The sequence below is a fragment of the Pipistrellus kuhlii genome, unplaced genomic scaffold (genome assembly GCF_014108245.1).
Source record: "Pipistrellus kuhlii isolate mPipKuh1 unplaced genomic scaffold, mPipKuh1.p scaffold_m20_p_12, whole genome shotgun sequence".
NCBI lineage: Eukaryota > Metazoa > Chordata > Mammalia > Chiroptera > Vespertilionidae > Pipistrellus > Pipistrellus kuhlii.
In genome coordinates, this window is record NW_023425427.1 from 17788959 (window position 1) to 17807403 (window position 18445).

At 53.6% G+C, this 18445-nt stretch overlaps 1 protein-coding gene, 1 long non-coding RNA gene and 1 other non-coding gene across 7 annotated transcripts; 2 read left to right on the forward strand and 1 right to left on the reverse strand.

The window, feature by feature from the left end:
* Positions 1 to 542: 542 nt before the first annotated feature.
* On the reverse strand, positions 543 to 9456 carry DNAJB5 (DnaJ heat shock protein family (Hsp40) member B5). Of its 4 annotated transcripts, none has more exons than XM_036433476.2 (5): positions 9328 to 9448; positions 8281 to 8422; positions 5717 to 5961; positions 2123 to 2724; positions 543 to 1977 (listed from the first exon to the last, which is right to left on the reverse strand). In XM_036433476.2, the coding sequence occupies exons 2-5, from the start codon at positions 8346 to 8348 to the stop codon at positions 1744 to 1746; spliced, it is 1149 nt and encodes a 382-aa protein (XP_036289369.1). In that variant the 5' UTR covers positions 8349 to 8422; positions 9328 to 9448; the 3' UTR covers positions 543 to 1743. The 4 variants fall into 4 exon arrangements, with proteins under 4 accessions (XP_036289369.1, XP_036289367.1, XP_036289371.1 ...); XM_036433474.2 differs by having other exon boundaries at positions 8281 to 8425; positions 9328 to 9446; XM_036433478.2 differs by lacking the exon at positions 8281 to 8422 and having other exon boundaries at positions 9328 to 9456.
* Positions 9416 to 11770, forward strand: LOC123652128. 2 transcript variants are annotated; one of them, XR_006741257.1, is made up of 3 exons: positions 9416 to 9855; positions 10820 to 10965; positions 11389 to 11770. It is a non-coding gene; the product is annotated as an uncharacterized LOC123652128 (long non-coding RNA). The 2 variants fall into 2 exon arrangements; XR_006741256.1 differs by having other exon boundaries at positions 11410 to 11770.
* Positions 11771 to 14142: 2372 nt separating this feature from the next.
* On the forward strand, positions 14143 to 14246 carry LOC118716819. Its single transcript, XR_004987277.1, has one exon. It is a non-coding gene; the product is annotated as a U6 spliceosomal RNA (small nuclear RNA).
* The last annotated feature ends 4199 nt before the right edge of the window (positions 14247 to 18445 follow it).

Genomic DNA, 18445 nt, shown 5'->3' on the forward strand with positions numbered 1-18445 from the left:
ACTGCACACCCACCGCCAGCCCAGGTTCATTGCTTCTGGTCAGGTGATTATATATACTAGAGGCCTGGTGCACAAAATTCATGCACAGGTAGGGTCCCCAGGCCAGGCCGGTCATCAGGGCTGATCAGGTTCCCTGCCTCCCCACCTCCTCCTTCTCTTGCTCCCTCAGCACTACTGCTGGTCGCCCGCCATGTTCCACACCACCCCCCGGTTCAAGCGATCGAACTCCCCGTCTCCTGGTCCAACTCCTGAGGGGACACTTTGCATCTTAGCCTTTTGTATGTATAGATATCCGTCCCTGAGGATGTGTTTATTGATTCGAGAGAGAAAGAAAGGGAGAGGGAGAGAAAGAGAGAAACATCAAGAGGATAGTTGCCTTTCATAAGTGCTCTGATTAGAGATCAAATCTCTCTTATGCAATTAACTAGGGATGGAACCGCAATCTAGGTATGTGCCCTGACCAGGAATCGAACCCACAACCTTTTTGGTGTACAGGATGATGCTCCAACCAACTGAGCCACCGGGCTGGGGCTCAGATGCCATATTTTTAAAATATTTTATTTTTTTCATAATACTGTCATTACAAAAAATACAAAAAAAAAAAACTACTATAAAAACATTCAGGGGCTTGTCATAGTGAGAAAACCTAAGGACCCCACCCCAGGACCTTGCTGAAGGAGTCTTACCCTAGATTCTGCACTGTATTGGATCTTTCACAACTCTGGGAGTAGGGTGGAGTCACACAGGCATCAAAGGGCTGGAAATTTCCCACACAGCCCCCATGAAGGGTAAGAAAAAAGTAGTTACACATATCACAAAAATGGGATTTGGAAGTTTTGGGGTGGCTAGGCCCTGAGTTCAGAGGTGTGGGGAGAAACCTGTGACCCTGAATCTCTTGCTGGGGAATAGCTGCCACCTGACCCCAAAGCCCTTTCCCTTCCTGATGAAGGCTGGGAGATGGATCCTGCCCCCCTTCCCCCCCCCCCCGTAGCTCTAATGCAGCAGGCCCCCTTCCCCTCCCTCCATCCTTGGACACTCCTGAGAGCAACAGGGAGGACAGAACTGTCAGCTCTGTGGGGTCTGGGCAGGGGAGCTGCCCGGCGGCTGCTGAGGGCCCCGCTCACCTCCCTGCCCCGAATGGGAAGTGTCTCGTGCTCAGTGGCCTGGTTCTGGGCATTCCCTTTCTATCTCAACCGGGGAGAGGCCCGGACAGCTCTAGGCGAGTGCTTTGTGTGTGTGAATGTGTGTGTGGTAGCCTCGGACACTGCGGGCCAGGAGGTGGGGCTGGGGGGGGGGGGAAAGCAGTGTCCTTTCTATCCTCTTCCTCCCCCTCAGGCAGAAGCCAAAGGGAAGGGAGAAGTGAGGCGTCAGCAAAGCTGAGAGGGGAAGGAGGGAATGCTATGTGCAGGCGTGGACAAGGGACCTCTATGTCTTCAAGTAGCACTCAGGTCACTCTCCAGCCACTGGAGTGGGAACTGGATTCAAAGCAAGTGACATGAAAACTGACCCCTGGTCTGGGCTAGTTCTCCCCACCTCCCTCCCACCCCGCAAGGCAGCCCAGCTGTGAAAGGGGTCAGGGGCAGGAACATTTTCCTGAAAACCAGTGGCTTTTTTTTTTTTTTTTTTTTTTTTTTTGCATTTAAAAAAAGTTGCCAGTGTCCAGTGGACATGGAGTTGGGTGCACATCGGGCGGGGCGCGTGGGGGTATTGCTGTGGCGGACGCCGGGCTGGCTGGGGCAGAGCCTAGGAGCAGGGCAGGTGCTGCTTCAGGATCTGCCGTGTCTGTGGTGCTAATCTGTCTGGGAAGCGGACTTTGAATTCCACAATGAGGTCTCCCCGTTGGGTGGGCACCTTGGGGAAGGGGAGGCCCTCCCCACGGAGTCTCTTCACGGTGCCTGGCTTGATGACATCGTTGCAGGGCAAAGGGATCACACGGCCATCGATGGTGGGAATGTTCACGGTACAGCCACACAGTGCCTGGGGAGAAGGAGGCAGACAGTGAGGGAAAGGTGGGGCAGAGTGACTGGGAAGAGAGACAACGATTAAAACGGGGAAAGGATGTCCCTGTCATCTCCCCCCCTCCCCCCCCAATCACACACACACAGCCTGACCCAGGCCGTACCTCCTTGAGGCTGATCAGGGCACAGTAGAGCACGTTGGTACCATCTCGGCGGAAGTGTGCGTGGGGCTTGTCCTTGAGCACAAAGACTATGTCGGCAGGGATGTTGTCGGGGGTGGCATCGCCCTCTTTGGGGAAGGTGATCTTGGTGCCCTCCTTCCAGCCGCGCTTGATAACGATGTGCAGGATCTTGTCCTCGGTGCGCACCGTTCTCCCGTCCGGGTTCAGGCGCCGCCTTGTGATCTTCATGCGCTTGGTGGAGCCGTGGTAGATCTCCTCCAGGGACACCCTCAGCTCGTGCACCACAGGTGGGTCCTGCACCTTGCGCCGAGGGTACAGTGGTTCGGGGGCTCGCCTCGGGCCCCTGCTCAGCCCATTGAAGCCAAAGCGGCCGAAGGCGCCAAATGGGTCCTCGTCATCATCCACATCCATGTCATCTGGATCAAAACCACTGAAGGGTCGAGTGGAGCGACTGCTGGCAAAGAAGATATCGAAGGGGTTGGAGCCACCAAAGAAGGAGGCAAAGGTGGCATGGGGGTCCCCGTGAAAGGTGTAGTGAAAGGAGCCACTGGAGCCACCTGACGAACCACCGCCGGTCTTCAGGCCTGGAGGGAGGAGAAGTTAGGGGCAGTGCGGCTGGTCTGGGCCCCACCCCGCTCTCCTCTCCCTGCTCTCTAGCTCCCAACTCATGGACCTAGAGCAGTGTTTCCCAGAGGGTGGTCCGCGGACCCCCAGGGGCACGGGAAGAGTTTGGTGGGGATGTGCACTGCACCGTGCTTGGCTGCGCCTAATTCTACGTTCTCATGAGGACGAGGGGTACTCAGCGTTACGGAAATTATAGAAGGGGTGCACGTATGTCAAAAGTTTGGGAAACACTGACCTAGAGAAAGACGAAATCTTTAACTCCCAGAGAGAGGGCTGGCCTAACGCAGTAAAGAAAGTTCTCTGGCAAGAATAAATTTTACTCTTAATTATATTTTTAATAAAGCACATCAGAGGTTCAAAGAGGCTGAGTTTCCCAGTGGGGGGGGAAAGCTAAGAGTAGAAGTCTTTGGAGGATGTGACTTCCAGTCCTGTAATCTCTCCCATGTACTCATGACCCAAAGATGTCTCCGAGCTCTGAGTGGCTGGCGGCCTGGGTCACATTACAAGTCATATCTGGCTCTGAGATTTTTGCTTATCTCCGAAGACACACAGAGCATGAGGCAAGTGGGCAAGATTTGATGACACAGAGGCTAGCAAGTGACCTGCCCCAAATAAAGTAGGGATCCGGTCCAGGAGGAAGCCCACTCTTACTCTGCTTCTAGCAGTTTCTTCTTTCCCTGTCGAGGACCAAATGGAAAATAAGGAGGGCTCCCCAAAAGCAGGAAAGCTCATCAGCTTGGAGATGAGGAGCGACTTCTTTAGAAAAAGTTTTCAAATGCTTTGTTCCCATAGTCAGGGCTCACAGTATTGCACAACTCCAGGGGGTGCCATTCACACATTGGATAGTCATAGGCTACCATGGGAATGGAGCTCCCTGGAGTTATGTAACACTCAGCCTTACCCCCTCACACTTAATGTCAGAGCAGCCAAAATGAATGAATGAGCTGGCACATGGTGGGTGGGGACCCCAGCTGCTCTTGCTGGCGTTAGGTCCTGTCTAAGGAGGCGGCCTTAATGGGGGGATGGCAGTGGTGAGGATGGGGACAGTAGGGCACAGAGGAAGGATCGAGGTGGGGATTAGAGAGAAGTGATCTATAACATGTAGACTTAGGGTGGAGCCCACGCTACGGGAAGGGACTCTTTTTCTTAAAACTCTTTTATCTAGAATTTCAATTGGCTCTGAGAGCCAGAGCCTAAATTAGCCTCTTATTAGATTTGGATTTCATGAGAGAGGCCAAGTGGCAGGCAGTTCAGAGACTTGTGGCAGCTGCCTTTTCACCTCTTCCTTAAGACGCGGGGTCTGTTCTTTCCTTCTGTGGAGGGGTGATTATCAGGTGAGTTCAAGAAGCTTGGCACAGCTCAGCAAAAGAGGGAGGTTGGACTAATGACAACAGGAAGGGGTAATTTCTCTGTGGGGATTCCTGATGTACCACTAACCACCCCCTTTTCGAGCTGGGAACAACTTGTCCCCAGCCAGGGCTGAGTACAGAGTCTTTGTGCACAACGGTTCTGTCTGGTTGCTGGGGAGGAGGCAGGGCGGACAGAAATATAACCCCCATTTCCAAGGCTGCTTTTCCCTCCCCAGGCTCTGGCTGTCTCCTTAAGGCTGTGCTGCATCCTCCCGGGATGCAGATCTGCTTTAGAAGCCAGGGTCTGGGCCTAGGGGCTGAGCTTTGCCCTTCACTTAGGCTGGGTCACGCAGAAGGGTCACTAAGTTTCCAGCTCTCATCTTCTTCCTAAACAAAGGTGAGGCAGGTGGAGGAAAAAGTGCAATTCCCAAAAAGGTCACATGGTGGCATAGTGTCTGCAAGGAGACCCACTTTCCCCGCCTCTACTTCTCCCATTCCTCCATCCCATCCCAGAGAAAAAACACATTCTTAGCTGAGAGAGGACTGGGGAACCCAGAAGGCGCCTGGTGAATCGGGGAGTTGGTATGTGAGCTGGGGAAAAAAAACGGAAGGAACTAGTGGCATGGAGATGTAAGAGAGGGGGCTGGGAGGACTGGGGTGCCAGAAGATAATGGCATGGGACACAAAGCAAGGAGGAGGACAGGAAACTCTGTATCAGGCACAGTGCACATGGCTAGCCTATCTAATGTGAGGCTACAGTGAGGAGAGTAAAGGGGAGAATGTAAAAGAAAGGTGCACGCAGTCAGGGAGGAAGGACAGCTTCTCCCGGGAAGGAGAGTCCTCGGCTGTGACTATGTCTCTTAATATAGCCTGACAGGTGCCTGTGGCTGGCGGGTGGCAGGCAGCCCTGAGGGGCAGGCCCAGAATTAGCTGCTACATCATGCCCGTGGGATGTGCGGGGAGGGGCCGCCCTCTCAGAGGCTTTATTTGGGCCTTTCCTGCCACCCTGTGCGTGGCCACCAGCTACCCCCGGGAGGGGCCAATATGCCAGCAGCAGTTTTCCTTCCACCCTTGGATCCCTGCCTCTTCCTCAGGGAGGCGAAGCCGTGCCTCTATTCTGATGGCCCGAAGCGGGCAGGGAGCGGGCGGAGAAAGAACAACCCAATCTCTAGCTCAGTGCTCCAGTGGCTAATTCCCAGGCTGCTGAAGGGTCAAACTTTTATGCTGATGGATGTGAATGCTCTGAGAGCCATACACTCCCTTTCCCTAACCGTCCTCGTCAGCCAATGGAGCAGCAGGGACTTCAGGCAGGACTAATAAGGGCTGGGAGGGGACAGAAGGAGGGGAAGGCCCCTGGTTTGAGCTTCAGACCTCGCTAAGGCCTGAACTTAAGCAGGGAGAGGGGCGGACAGGGGTGAGGGGGAGCTATGGGAAGCTGAGGCTGGGAAGTGGGTGGTCTCTTCTTTCCTCTGGGTGTCAGCCTGAGGAACACGCGCCTCCCTCCCCCCTCCTCAGTCTCCAGTCCCCACTTATGAGAAATGGGCCACGGAGGACCCCAGACCAGGACAGGGTCCGACGTCAGGCTGGAGCGCCCCTCTCTTACCTTCCTCCCCATACTGGTCATAGAGGCCTCGCTTCTTAGGGTCACTCAGCACATCATAGGCCTCTGCAATTTCCTTAAACTTCTCCTCAGCGTTGGGTTCTTTGTTCTTGTCTGGGTGGTACTTCAAGGCCATCTTCCGATAGGCTTTCTTGATCTCATCCTCATTGGCTCCCGATGGGATCCCAAGAATCTTGTAATAATCCTTTCCCATCACAGCCACTGGGCCGGCACTGGTCTCCTTGTTTCTGAAAGAAATCCAGGGCCGATCCTTGGTGCCTCTGTTCCCTTCTGCCCCAGCCCTGCTCCTGACGATCCTGCAATCCCTAAAAGTCACTGCGTGACTTTTCTTGTGGGCCTCTGTCTCCCCATCAGTAAAAACAAAGGTCTGGGACTAGTTGATCTCTTCCAGCTTCGGCATTCTAGGATTCTGTGATTCTTTCCCCAGTTCTTGGGTTTTCCCGGCAGCAGGCGGGGGGCTCTGGCCCCACTTCTTGGAGCTAGGCTAAGGCCCGCATCCTTGGGCCGGACTGAGGACCCCCGAAAGGACCTGCTGAGTGAGGTGGCACCATGGACTGGCAGAGCCACGCACAGAAGCTGGTGAAGATCAATGTCCGGAGTGAGGTCACCTGAGTATCGTGGTCTCCTACGCCATGCCTCAGGCATGGTGCCCAGGCTGAGGGCAGCTGGGGCAGTGGCCTAAGGCCTGGGGACAGGCCTCGATCTCCAGCCAGCTGTTCTGGCCAACCAGGCTGAGTCAGGGTGTGGGGGCCCGGAGTTCTCTCTGCATGGGAGACCCCAGGCCCCCCTGCTCTTGGTCCCCAGGCTATGGTAAGCCTCACGTGTGACTCAGATCAGAGGATGACTCACAGCCCTTTGGAAATGGCCACTTCTAACTCCCTCATGAGGAGGGGGATGATCACTGTCCTTCCCCCAATCAGGGCAACTGTTCCCTTTACTCGTTTCCCAGTGTCTACACTCAGAACTGTGTGTGAAGACATGTCTGTTCGAATGTTAGTGAACAAAAGCATCCTGGTGGTAGGGCCTTTTTAAACCTTAGTTGTTAGGAGGCAATTGGGCACTAGCCACCATTTTCTTAGCACCTTCCCTCTCCCTCACTTGCCCAGTGGTTTAGGATCTGGCCCAGTGCCAGGCCCACACCCCTCTGATAGTCCCTTCTAGGCTGGATGCAGGGGCATTTGTGATATGAGGGAGAAGCATAAACCCCAATCCTTCCATGCTACCCCCCTCCACCAATGTCTCTGTGGTGAATATGCAGGGAAGGGAACGTTCCTGTATCTAAAGCTTTTTGGGAGAATGGCCAGAAGCCCTTCTCCAGCCCTACTGAGATCTGGCCAACCCCTACCAAAGCCCGGAGAACCAGAGTCTTTCTAGCAATGCCCTGGGCTGGCAGCTACAGCTAAGGCTGCTTTTCTGCCTCTGTGGGCACAGGGTTGTTCAGCGAGGGGTTCAGGGTTTCCTGGCAGGAGTGGGGGCTATCTATAATTCGTAAGAGGAGGCCTCAAGACTCCAGGTAGGTAGGGACCATGGCCCTAGTTCCTGCCCCCACAGGGCCTGTTGCAGGTGGCTGGGTTGACTCATGGTTCTGGGAGTCACCTCACTCTGACAAAGAGAAGGCTCCCAAAAGATGGGTTCTCCCCTCCTTCCCCCTATCAGTATGTCACGGCTGGTGGGGGAGGCGGGGGTTGGAGGAGGCAGAGAAGAAAGAGCAGCTGGGGGAGGGCAGCCATTTTCGGAAGCAGCAGTCAAAGCCTTCTGAGGGGGGGCTGGGGGTGGTCTGCTCTCTCTGCCTTGGCCCACACCTTCTTTCCCCGGGGGCTGGGAAGGAATCCCAGCACACCACCAGGGTGCCCCCAGAGAACTATAGCAGCCTCTAGGCAGAGGGCAAATGAAAGACTTGCCAGTTCTCCCACCATCCTCTTGATGTCCCTGTATTACCTCTTCATCTGGCCAGCTTCCTCCCTGGCACCCACCTGCTAGCTGTTCTAGATCTATAATTCTCTTGCCTCCACAGACACAGGGTGTTCTCTTTCCAGAACTGCCCTTTTCTCCCTCCCTCCCCCTACCCAAAAGCCACGCGTTGGAATGACAAAGGAGCCCCGTGGCATGGCACTGCCTTTGATGGAGAAGAATAAAGAGGAGGCCGATGCTGAGGCAGGAATGGAAAATGAGGAGAAATGGCCAGGGGGACTGGTCCAGGGAGGGGAGACGGCTGATACAGAAAACAAAGTACTGATGGAGTGGGGTGAAGGGTGACAAATGGAAGTGGCTGAGGTTCAAAATGGGTGACCAGTGTGTTGAGAGAGAGATGTAGAGAATTAACACTCCGGAGATGTTTGTGGGAAAGAAATGGATGCCTGAAGGGTTTGAGATGAATGGGAAGGGGTACACTTCACTCACATGTAGGGGTGAGGTAGAAGGCACTTATATGTAACGGGAATGAGATGAGGATGAAATGGAGGAGGCGGGTAGGCAATGGAAGGGGGACATGAGGTGGAGAATTTGACTTGACATGGGCACGGGTGCCATTCTCCGGAGGGACTTACCGAAACTTTACAAACCCATTCAGCGTCCACGCTCGAAGTTTTAAGGGCTCCAGCTGAATTTTAAACATCAAGCTGGCTAAGAAGTCTTCTCCCCAGGAGTGTGGGAAGCTCCGGAAAGCTCCTCGGGCCTGCAGTGGGGCTGCTGCTGGGGATGGGCAGGAGAGCACCGAGCGCTTAAACATGCCCGGCCCAGCACCTCGCCTCTGCTCGCCCCTCGGGAGCCTGCGTGGATGGCTGCAGCTCCGGCAGGCAGTCACCTCCTCAGGTTCTCAGAGGCACTTACCCAGAAAGGCCTGTCCGGTGCAACAGGAGCTGGACCTGAAGCCCAGGCGTGGAGCGGGAAGGGATGGGGTCCAGGGGCCACCTGCTCTTAGGTGCGGCGGCAATGCCTGGCTGGTTGTGAATGGCTGTGTGACAGTGTGACAGTAAGGCTGGCAGTGAGAGCGTGTGTGAGTGTGAGTGTGAGTGTGAGTGTGTGTGTGTGTGGCAGCGTGTGTACCTGTGGCAGGTGTGATTGTCAGCGAGGGCCTGAGAAGCACCAAGTTCCCCTGCCTCTCTATCTATGGGGAGGACCCGACCTCAATCCAATCCCCAAGAACCTGCTCAATGAAGTCACTGGCAGGGAGTCTCCTCCCTCGCAGAGGCGCGGGGAGGGGCGGGGCAGAGGCAAGCCCCGCCGGGAGCCGGGACAAAAGGCGCGGCGAGCAGGGAGCGGGGAGAGGGGAGGGGAGGGGGCGCGGGCGGGGGAGGGGGGTCGGTGATGTCACCGGCGCTGGGTGGCTGGGCCGGCTCAGAAACGCCTCCTCCCGGCGGAACCCAACCCAATCCTACCCGGCCCGGCCCGACCCTCCCCAGGCCCATACGCTGGCCGTGCCCTGGGAGGGGGTCGCGGACCACGAGCCCCTTGCAGAGCCCGAGTCCCCGCCACCCTACGGGCAGGAGAGCCGATGGGCCCTCAGTGTGGTCCTAACCCCCGGTCCCCGAGGCCCCCTGACTCCGCGACGCCCACCCTCCCGGGGTCCCCGCGTCCTAGGTCGGCGCCCTCACCGGTGAGGAGCGGCGGGCGCCTCCGCGGTCCGTCTGACAGCCGCTGCCCCCTCCCCCGGCTCCGGCTCCGCAGCCTCCGCTCGGGACAGGAGTCGCCTGCCCGGCGGCCGCAGACAGCGGGCCCGGGGACCCGCCCCCACGGCTCCGCCCCCACGCCTCCCATTGCGCCGCCTGCCCGTCACTCAACGCCAAGCTCTGTTGTGATTGGTCGGTTTTCTACGAGTGGCTCGGCGAGAGCCGCCCATTCTCCATCCCTGTCACCCGGCCACGCGCGCACCCACTCCCGGCCGCGATTGGCGGGGGTCTGATTGGTGCACCCGGGGATCAGTCACCCACGCCTCCCTCCCCGTCATTGGCGAAGGGGCCAGAGGGTGGCCGCCCCGCGCGCCCTTTGATCTTATTGGTTGGTCTGTGGGGGCTCAGGCCGAGGTGGGGTGCGCCCCTATATTAGTCCCATCTCCGGTTTGGGGCGTGCTGGCCACAGCTGGAATCCCGGGAGAACCTTCTGGAACCCGTGCAATGCCAAAGGTAGCCTTAAAGGAAAAGGGCGCCCACCAGCTGGCGGTGCCCCCGGGCACTTTCCCTCTCCCCATTTAGGAGGGTAGGAGAGAGAAGAGTGCACTCTGGGAGGTGTAGTCTCTGGAGGAGAGTCAAAAGGTCATCCCTTCTTAACCTGTTTTTTTTAATTTATTATTTTTTTAAATTTATCCAACCGTGATCTGTCTTTGACCTGACCTGATTTAGCTTTACCTGACGTGACCTTTCAAAACAGGCCCAGGAGACAACGCAGAGTTTAAGTGCCCTCTGCTCTCCCTTGTCACCTGGGGGTTCTCCCCACGTGTAGCGCCTCCCCGATTCCCCTTCTGAGTCCCCTTTTCCTTCTCCATAATCCCCACATCCTAGCAGCCTCCTGCATGAGCAGCCCACCGTCTCCATTAAACTTCTCTCTCTGATCTTTCATCCCACCTTCCCTTTGAATTCCTATATGTTACACCCCAACCCTTTACTTTTCCCTCTTCTTGACCCCATATGATCTCTAGTCTTCCCCCTCAAGATCTTCTGGCTTATCCTATTCTTAATTCTTTCTGCTCCTATGATCTCTCCCATCCTCGCTCCCCGCCTTAGCCCTTCATCTGAGCTCCACATGATCTCCTTTATTAACACCCTCAGAATCTTACATTTCAGTCCCACCCCACCCCCCTTCCCCCATTAAATCTCAACCCGGTGTCCCCGCTGTTCAGAGCAGGCAGGGCTGCGGGGGCGGTCACCAGCGGAAGCCGACGCTTGAGCAGACACGGTGCCTGGCGCCCACGTCACTGTCTCCCAGGCCCATCTGTGCTACCGAGAAGCGGGTGGAGGTGGGGGGCGGGGGGGGGATGGGGAGGAGGTAACCTCTGGGTGAAGAGGGAGAAGGAATTCTTGGAGGGTTTGAGGACAAAGGAAGGGCCAGGGTAGATGCTCTCACCTCTCTTTCTTGGCCATTTTTTTTCAGAGACAGAGTTTGCACACCCATGAGGTCGTGCAAACTGGATAGAGCTGGAAACTGAGGCTTATAGAGCATCAGTACCTAGGCTACAGAGCAGAGCAGCCTAGGGGTACTGCACAGTCTCCACCCCCTGTCTTCTTTCTGTGCTCACTGTGGGTATCCAGGTGAAGAAGTGTGAGGTCTCAAGAAAGGGAAGGAAGTGAGGGGATGCAGAGGAAGTGGGTTTGGGGGATAAGGAGAGAAGGACAGGAAGATAGGGTGAGTGGGGTGAAAAAAGGTGGGGAGGGGAGATACAGTTGAAGATGAGAAGGTGAGAAGGGGAAGTAGGGAACAAGGAATAGAAGGGAGGGGAGATGGGGTGAGCAGCAAAGGGGTGGGAGAGATGGAGTGAGGAAGAGTGAGGCGGGAAGGGGAGGTGGGGTGAAGAGGGCATGGGATAGTGTGACATGGAGATGGGCAAAATAGGGTAAGGGAGCCAGGACTGGTGCTGTCTCCTTAGATCTGGAGGCTCTCACTCCCCTAAGTTCCGACTCATGGGGGCCTGGTTGGTGAGTGGCTGTTTTCTCCTGTTCCAGTTGTGTATTTGCCTCCTCCAGCCTTGCCTGTGCCAACACGGAGGCAGAAAATGTCGCCACCCGCCTTTCACCTGGTCCTTGTGAATGCTGACTTGTAGGCTGAGCACTCTGAGGGTTCAGGGCGGTACTTCCTGGTGTTGTCTGCTGGGTTCTCTATCGCTGCCCTCTGTCTCATTGCCCCCGGTATGTCCAGCGTGTTGTGTGAGGGATCAGGGTGAGGCCTAGGGCAGGAAAATGGAAGCTCTGGAGACTGATGGTCGACCTCATGGAGTTACTTGCTACATCTGTGCCTCATTTCCTTCTTTGTAAAATGGGGATGAACAACAGCAGTACCTTAGAGGATTATTGTGAGGGTTAATTAAGGTAACACATGATGCACCTTGCCTGAAGGTTCACAGATATCTGGGTGTGTGAGTGCATTTGTGAATGGTTGTCTAATTGGGAATTATTTGTACTGTTATATCTATAATGTGACTTGTGAGTAAGAGTGTATGTGTGTGATTAGTTTTGTGTGGTAGTGAGCCTGATTCTGTGTTCTTTGATGTGGGTGTTAGTGTGCATGTGTGTTAGTGTGCACGTGTGATTAAATGACTGTGTAAGCCTGTGTCTAGAAGACAAAGAGTGGATGAAGTGAGGTGTCATGGCTGTTGACACACTGACATTGAGTCTGCATGCGTCTGTGATCTTGTCAGTTCCAAACACTCCATTTACCCTCCCTCCCTGTGGGGATGTCATAATCCTAGGTGTCCCTCGTTTCCTCACCCTGAAGGAACCGGAAACGTGGGGGCACAGATGGGGGTGGGTGCCAATGGGGAGGTAGACAGGAGCACATGTTCCGCCCCAGACTGTGTATGGGAGGGGGGACCCCCTATCTTGCACATACCCTAAAAGCTTCAGAGGAAGTGCTCCCCCTCCATCCCATGCTCAGTTCCCTGTCTTGTTACCATGGCAGCAGTTGCCAGGGGCTCCCTTGGTTGCTAAGGTCTGGGTGTGGGAGGCTGCCAGGCACTGTTGCCAGTAGAAACAGAACCCTGGGAGAAAAGAAGACTACCCCCACAGCTGCCAGCTCTCTGCCGTGACAGGACTAGTCCTTTGACTTCTCCTGTCCCAAGATTGTACTCATGATTTGTATGTGACAGGACTAGGGCTGGTCGGGGGGCTTTAACAGGAACTAGAAACGGAGATTTACCTTCTGAGGAGAAAGGGGGCTCTCGCCTGTCCATTACTATCTTTAAGTTATAAGGGGTCTTTAGAGATTAGTGACTACCTCATTCTGTTCCCCTATACCTTATATTTATCCCCTGGCAATATCTGTGCTTGCGTTTTTCAGAGCTCGTGCTTATCACTGGATGCTTCCACCTGGAACAGGAATGCTACATTGATCCCATTACCCTGGATGCAGACCTACTTCTTCCTGAGGTCAGACTCATAGCATCTCACCTGGATACATACTACAGTACATGCTGACGCCTGAGTCTAGACTTCAGTCCCACACTGAGTCCTAATTCTGGCCTTCATCTTAATCCTGAACCAGACAATTTGCCAAACCCTGTCTCAGTCTCAGCTCTCTTCCTAGACTTGGATGAGCCCTTATCTAGATAGATTTTCGAATTCATCTGAGGATTCAGTTCTGATCCTGTACTCTGATTGAACAATGACCAGCCATTAACTCCCTGGTACTTGCCTGGCATCTCCCTGCATGTTCTAAACCTACACTGACCAGTGCCATAAAGGCTCAAGGGGTTGTGTCTTGCCTTGGGTGAGAAGACAGTGCAAGGAATGACCAGCAGAGGGCGTGCAACATCAGGCCCTGGAGGCAAGCTTCCCAGAACTTCTGATCATTTATCTCAGGTCAGGACCCTGAGCTGCAGGCACAACAGTTGGTCTAAAAGGTTGAACTAAATAAATTAAAGTCCCTAACTTAGTTATGCTGATGTTTTGGGGGTCATGTAGGTTTGTACAAGCATGGATCTCCCTACAGCTCAGCTGGGCTCAGGGCTGGGCACTCACCAGAAGGTACTTAACCATTTATTGGCATCATAGGTCTCAAGAGTACTGAATACCTGGTGAGGCATCCTTCTCCCCAGCTCAAGACTTCTTTGATATGTGTATAGCTTCATTGCCTTCCCTGATATACGGTTAGCTTTTAGTCCCATTGAGCAGAAATCTGCCTCTACTCCATTTTTGGTCTTAGCTCTGTGTTTGAGGTCACGTTGCCCTTATAAGTCCCATCTGCCAGGTATCATCAGCCTCTGCATCCCTCACATCCACTCTTCTCCAGGCTGAACACCCCTCAGGCCTTCATGGGTTCCTCTTCTGCTTTGTTCCACTCCAGGCACTAAGATCATGCTCCCCTGCCTGGGCTTCAGTTTGTGGAGCCTGATTTAGCTTTTAGATCCCCCCCCCCCCCATGCCAGTGCAGTGTACAAATAGGCCAGCCTGCTCTCTCCTCTGACTCGGAACTTTGTTCCATGTGGCCTCATGTTATATCAGTCTTTTTGTAGCCACCTCATACTGTTCACCCAAACCAATGCAGACTGCAATATCTTTTCTCTCTGAGTCTCCAAATTACATCTGACCCATTTGTACCGGTTATAATTTTGAAAGGAGTGTTATATTTACTCTAAAAACAGAGATACTTGAAATAAATGAAATAAAAACCATTTTGGCAATATGTTTTGAGTTTTGGGGCAATCCCTGGGCTTGGAAATCTCACTTGATGCTTACATAGAGGTGGGACAAGGATGAACTGAAGTGCTCTCTTTGGCAGCACATATACTAAAATTGAGACAATGCAGAGATTAGCATGGCCCCTGTGTAAGGATGACACATAAATTTGTGAAGTGTTCTCTATTTTTGTTTTTGATAAATGTTAAAATGTAAGACTGTAAATTTATTTATAAATAAATTAGTATACTACAAAAGGGGGAAAAGGGGGAAAAAAGAGAGAGAGAGAGAGAGAGGGGGACTGAAGATTCCCAGCTTGATTGGCTGTGACTTCAGCACTGTGGACAGAGGCCATGGCCACATCCCCAGCCCTGCCTATGGGTGGGTAGGAAAATGACAGACACATGGCCTTCAGATGGGGCCAGAAATCCATGCTGCTCTCTCAGTGCCTTGCAGTGTATAAAGCTCTATCCTCTTATCTAACTCATTCTATCCTCACTCAACTATCAGCCTAGGAGGCAGACAGAAGAGAGACCATTTTTTAGATTTTTACAGATGAGGGAACAGGTTTAGCGATGTCAGACTTCAGGTAACTCTTTGGGTGGAGTGGGACAGAGACCACATTGCTCCATGTTTAGCAAATGTAGCAGCTGCTGTTTCCCTGGGGGGATGACTTTCCCTAGAGATAAAAGGGAGTGCCCTGGAGCCAATGCAGGCCAGGGTGGGTGGGAGTTTGGCTGAACCAAGGCTCCAGCCAGCCCTGGAAACATGTGGCAGTTGGTAGGAGGGTTCTGAGGGTTTGAAGTTCCCAGCCAGGACTCAGCCAGAGGGAGGGTAGGGAAATCTTGTCATTTGGGTGTCCACAGAGGCCCATCTTTTATGCCTTTTCCTGTCCCATGCTTTGCTTCCCTGAGCCTGGAGAAAGGAGAAGGGAATTCTGAGATGTCAGTAAGCTGTCTCTGAGCTGGACGGACCTCCATGGGAAACTCCAGGGAGGACAGTATGGGAACCCTGTGAGTGAATGGGTTGAGTTGTGCAGATGGTAAAAAAAAAAAAAAAAAATCCTGTGACATGGCTATCGGCCTGGCTACTTGCATATGCCTATTCCCAGTAGGTAAAAAGGGGAGGTGCTGGACCACACAGCACCTGTTTCTGTGAGGTGTACTTCAGACAGAGGCCATTGGCTGTATTGCCAGCTATGCCTGGAACTGTGGGCAGGTTAAGAACATGGGTACTGAGACCAGACTACCTGGTTCCCCTGCTTCCTAGCTGTGACAGTATAATCTTGAGAAACTTTCAGCATCACTGTCCCTCACTTTTCTTATCTGTAATACAGATCTCATAGGGTTGTTTTTGAAGATGAATTACTTTATGCAAAGCACTTAGAACTTCCCAGTGCATAAAAACATTAACAATTATTTGTATTTGGCTTGGAGGTAGAGAATCTGCCTCTGAGCCACAGACTAGAGATGCTTTCCTGCTACAGGTAATGATTGTGTTCCTTACTGGGTAGAGAGATGAGTGGGGATTCCATAGTCCTCTGAAAGTTTCTCCAGACTGCAGTTAATCAGCCCTATTATGTCTCCTTAAAAGAAACCCTCACACCAAGGAGGGCCCAGAAGACCAGGAGAAAACACAGCCAACTAGCTTCCCTACTTGTGGCTCAGCAGGAACTGGAAAGAGAAAAGTGTTTATAATGGGGCCTTGATGGGAAGGGTGGGGCAGTACAAAGCAGACAGGCAGGCTTGGAAGACTTACCTCTTTCTCAGTTTCTCCAAAAACTCAGGCCTCTTCAGTGCCTCCCTGTTCCCTCTGTGTTGGTGATGGAACCCTTGCCTCCTCCCACTCCCACACATCACCTAGTCCTTGGGAAGGTCAGTGCCAAGAGAGCTTTAGGAAGAGAGCCGTGGCGTACTGTGTTCTTGGAGGCCATAGCTGCTCCTGTCTCATACTCAGACTCAGGAATTGGCCAACGACAGGAAATCACACAGAAACTCACCAGATGCCCCAAACAATAGGAAACAGGAAGCTGACACAGCATCACAATCGCTTTATTATGATTTCCACGGTGTTCACCCCCTGGAGCATCAGCTCCTTCTAGAGTGAAAGCTGAGCGTGGGGAGGAGCATGCAGTTGGGATGATGCGGAGACAGGGCTTGGGGATGTTCTCCTCAGCTCCTGTCAGTTACCTTCCTCAGAGAAGCACATAGGAAGGGCACGAAGGACCACAGGACATAGGATCCCCCATTGTTACTTGAGTGCTCTCAGAACCCACCTCACTCACAAGCCTGAACTTGGCTGGGAGACAGAGCATCGGCCATCTCTTAAAGGAGGCTAAGCTTGAAGGCCCATGTTTCACCAGCTATGGAAAGGCCTTGGTACTTATAACTTGTTCATATCCGTGGCCACACCAACCCATTCTGTACACACTGAGATTGGGCTTCTATGTGGCCCAGACCAGACCTTTCGCCGTCTCCCTGGTCTGGGTCATCGGGGCATGTGGCCCAGAGGGAACAAGGTTTTCCTTAGTGCTCGTTGGGTCTGGTGGAAACTCTATAAGCTGTTGTTGTTGTTTTTTTTGTTGTTTTTTTTTGTTTTTCCTTTCAAGGTTGCCAAAAGCAGTGTGGCAGCAGGAAAGCAACAGCAGAGAAAGTGCCCAGTCCAGGCATGTGCATTAGTATCGTCCACTCAGGGAGATCTCTCTTGTCCAGGCTGCAGGCAAGAGCCCAGAGAGAGAGATCCTGGGCAAATGCAAACTAAATGGCATGGAGATAGTAGCAATTTTATTCCATTGTAATAGAAGAGTGAACGGGATATGGTTACAGGTGTCCTGAAATTGTGGCATCAAGGTTGTTCTGCCTTAGAGTGCCTTTTCTCTGCTGGTGGGAAGAGGACATGCTTGCGGGCCACTAGAGCCTGCTCCAGTCCTATCTGGAGGTTCCTCTTGGCCGTGGAGTGGTCAGGGCTGGTCTGGGGCCCTGCCAGACAGCTTCTGCTGAGCTTCCCTTTGGCTTTAGGGCTTCCTGGCATCACTCTTACTAAAGCTGTGAGACCTGCAGTGGTCGAGGTTGTGCTTTGGCCTAAGAGGCCCAGGCACAATCCTGGGCTTATCCCCCCCCCCCCCCCCTCGTGAGGTGTCCTCTTCCCAGGCAGTTTGATTCTGTGCTTTCCATATTGGTGATAGGAATGGGGGAAGCCCCAGAGTTGGCCACTCAAACAAGGCCAGGGTGACATCCCACAAGGGAGCACCAGGGCCAGAAAGGCCAGTGTCAGCCCTGCAGGCCCAGCCACTTGGGCTGAGGGCAGGAAGAGGCGATGTGCTCATGGCTTTGGCTGCGGCTGTCCTCAGAGGAAGAAGAGCACTTGAGAGTGGGTCAGTACCTAGGAGCGAGGGAACTGCTCCATCCCTGGGATCCAAAGCGGTCATCGCTCAAACGTGTGGAGCCTGGATCTGTTGGGGAAGGCTGGTCTTAGCACAGGAAGCCGCAGAGCAGGCCTACAGACACTGTGTGGCCATAGCTACTGTCTCAGCTGACCCTCTGTGGCTGCAGCTTTGTTGTGTCATCCAGAGGTCCCTGTCCTTAAATTTGAGCCTGGGGAACAGGACTGTTGGGTGATAAACAGGCTTAGGGCAGGTGGTTTTCAGAGGAGCATATCTGTAACTCCAGCTTCTCTAGGTTGGGGGGTGGGGTGGGGAGTTCTTGGGAAAAGCACTGATCTCAGTTTGGGGCTGCCAAGAAAAGACTGAAACGTTTTCTCTTATCCTTATTAGAGTTAGACAGTACTTTTTTTGTGCTTGGCAGAATTTCAGACAGTCACAGTGATGCAAGGGTTTGAAAAGGAAAGAGAACTGAGTTCACTAGGTTTATAAGAGGGCTCCATGGATTAGGACACTACAGAGGGGGGGATCCTGAACAGGGGCTGGGTGGGGCTTCTGCAACACTGGACGGGGAGGTCTGTGGAACCTCTCCTTTGGTAAAACACTAGATGCCTCCAGAGAAGAAGCTGGTTGCTTTTCTATGCTTTTCTGCTTCCTGGGACTCCTGTGAACTGGGGACTCCATTTTTGGCTGGGGCAATGTTCCCTGGGCCCTCTGCAGCATGCCCCTACCAAGGAAGCCTGCTGTCCTGGAATAGGGAGAGGTGATCCCAAAGGGGCCCGATCCTGTTGTGGAAGAACTCCGGGGCCCGCTAGCCTGACACTCACCCACAGAAAGCTAGAAGCTGCACCTCCAGAGAGACAGGCATCACCTTGACCTGTAAAGGCCAGGGAGCAAGAGGGTAGACTCCTAGTCCCTGTGACTGAGGATGAGATAGGAGGAAAAAAAGCTGTTCCGTTCTCAAAGCCCAGAGCTTGTCTTTCCTCAAAATGCCCTGTCCACGAGATCAAG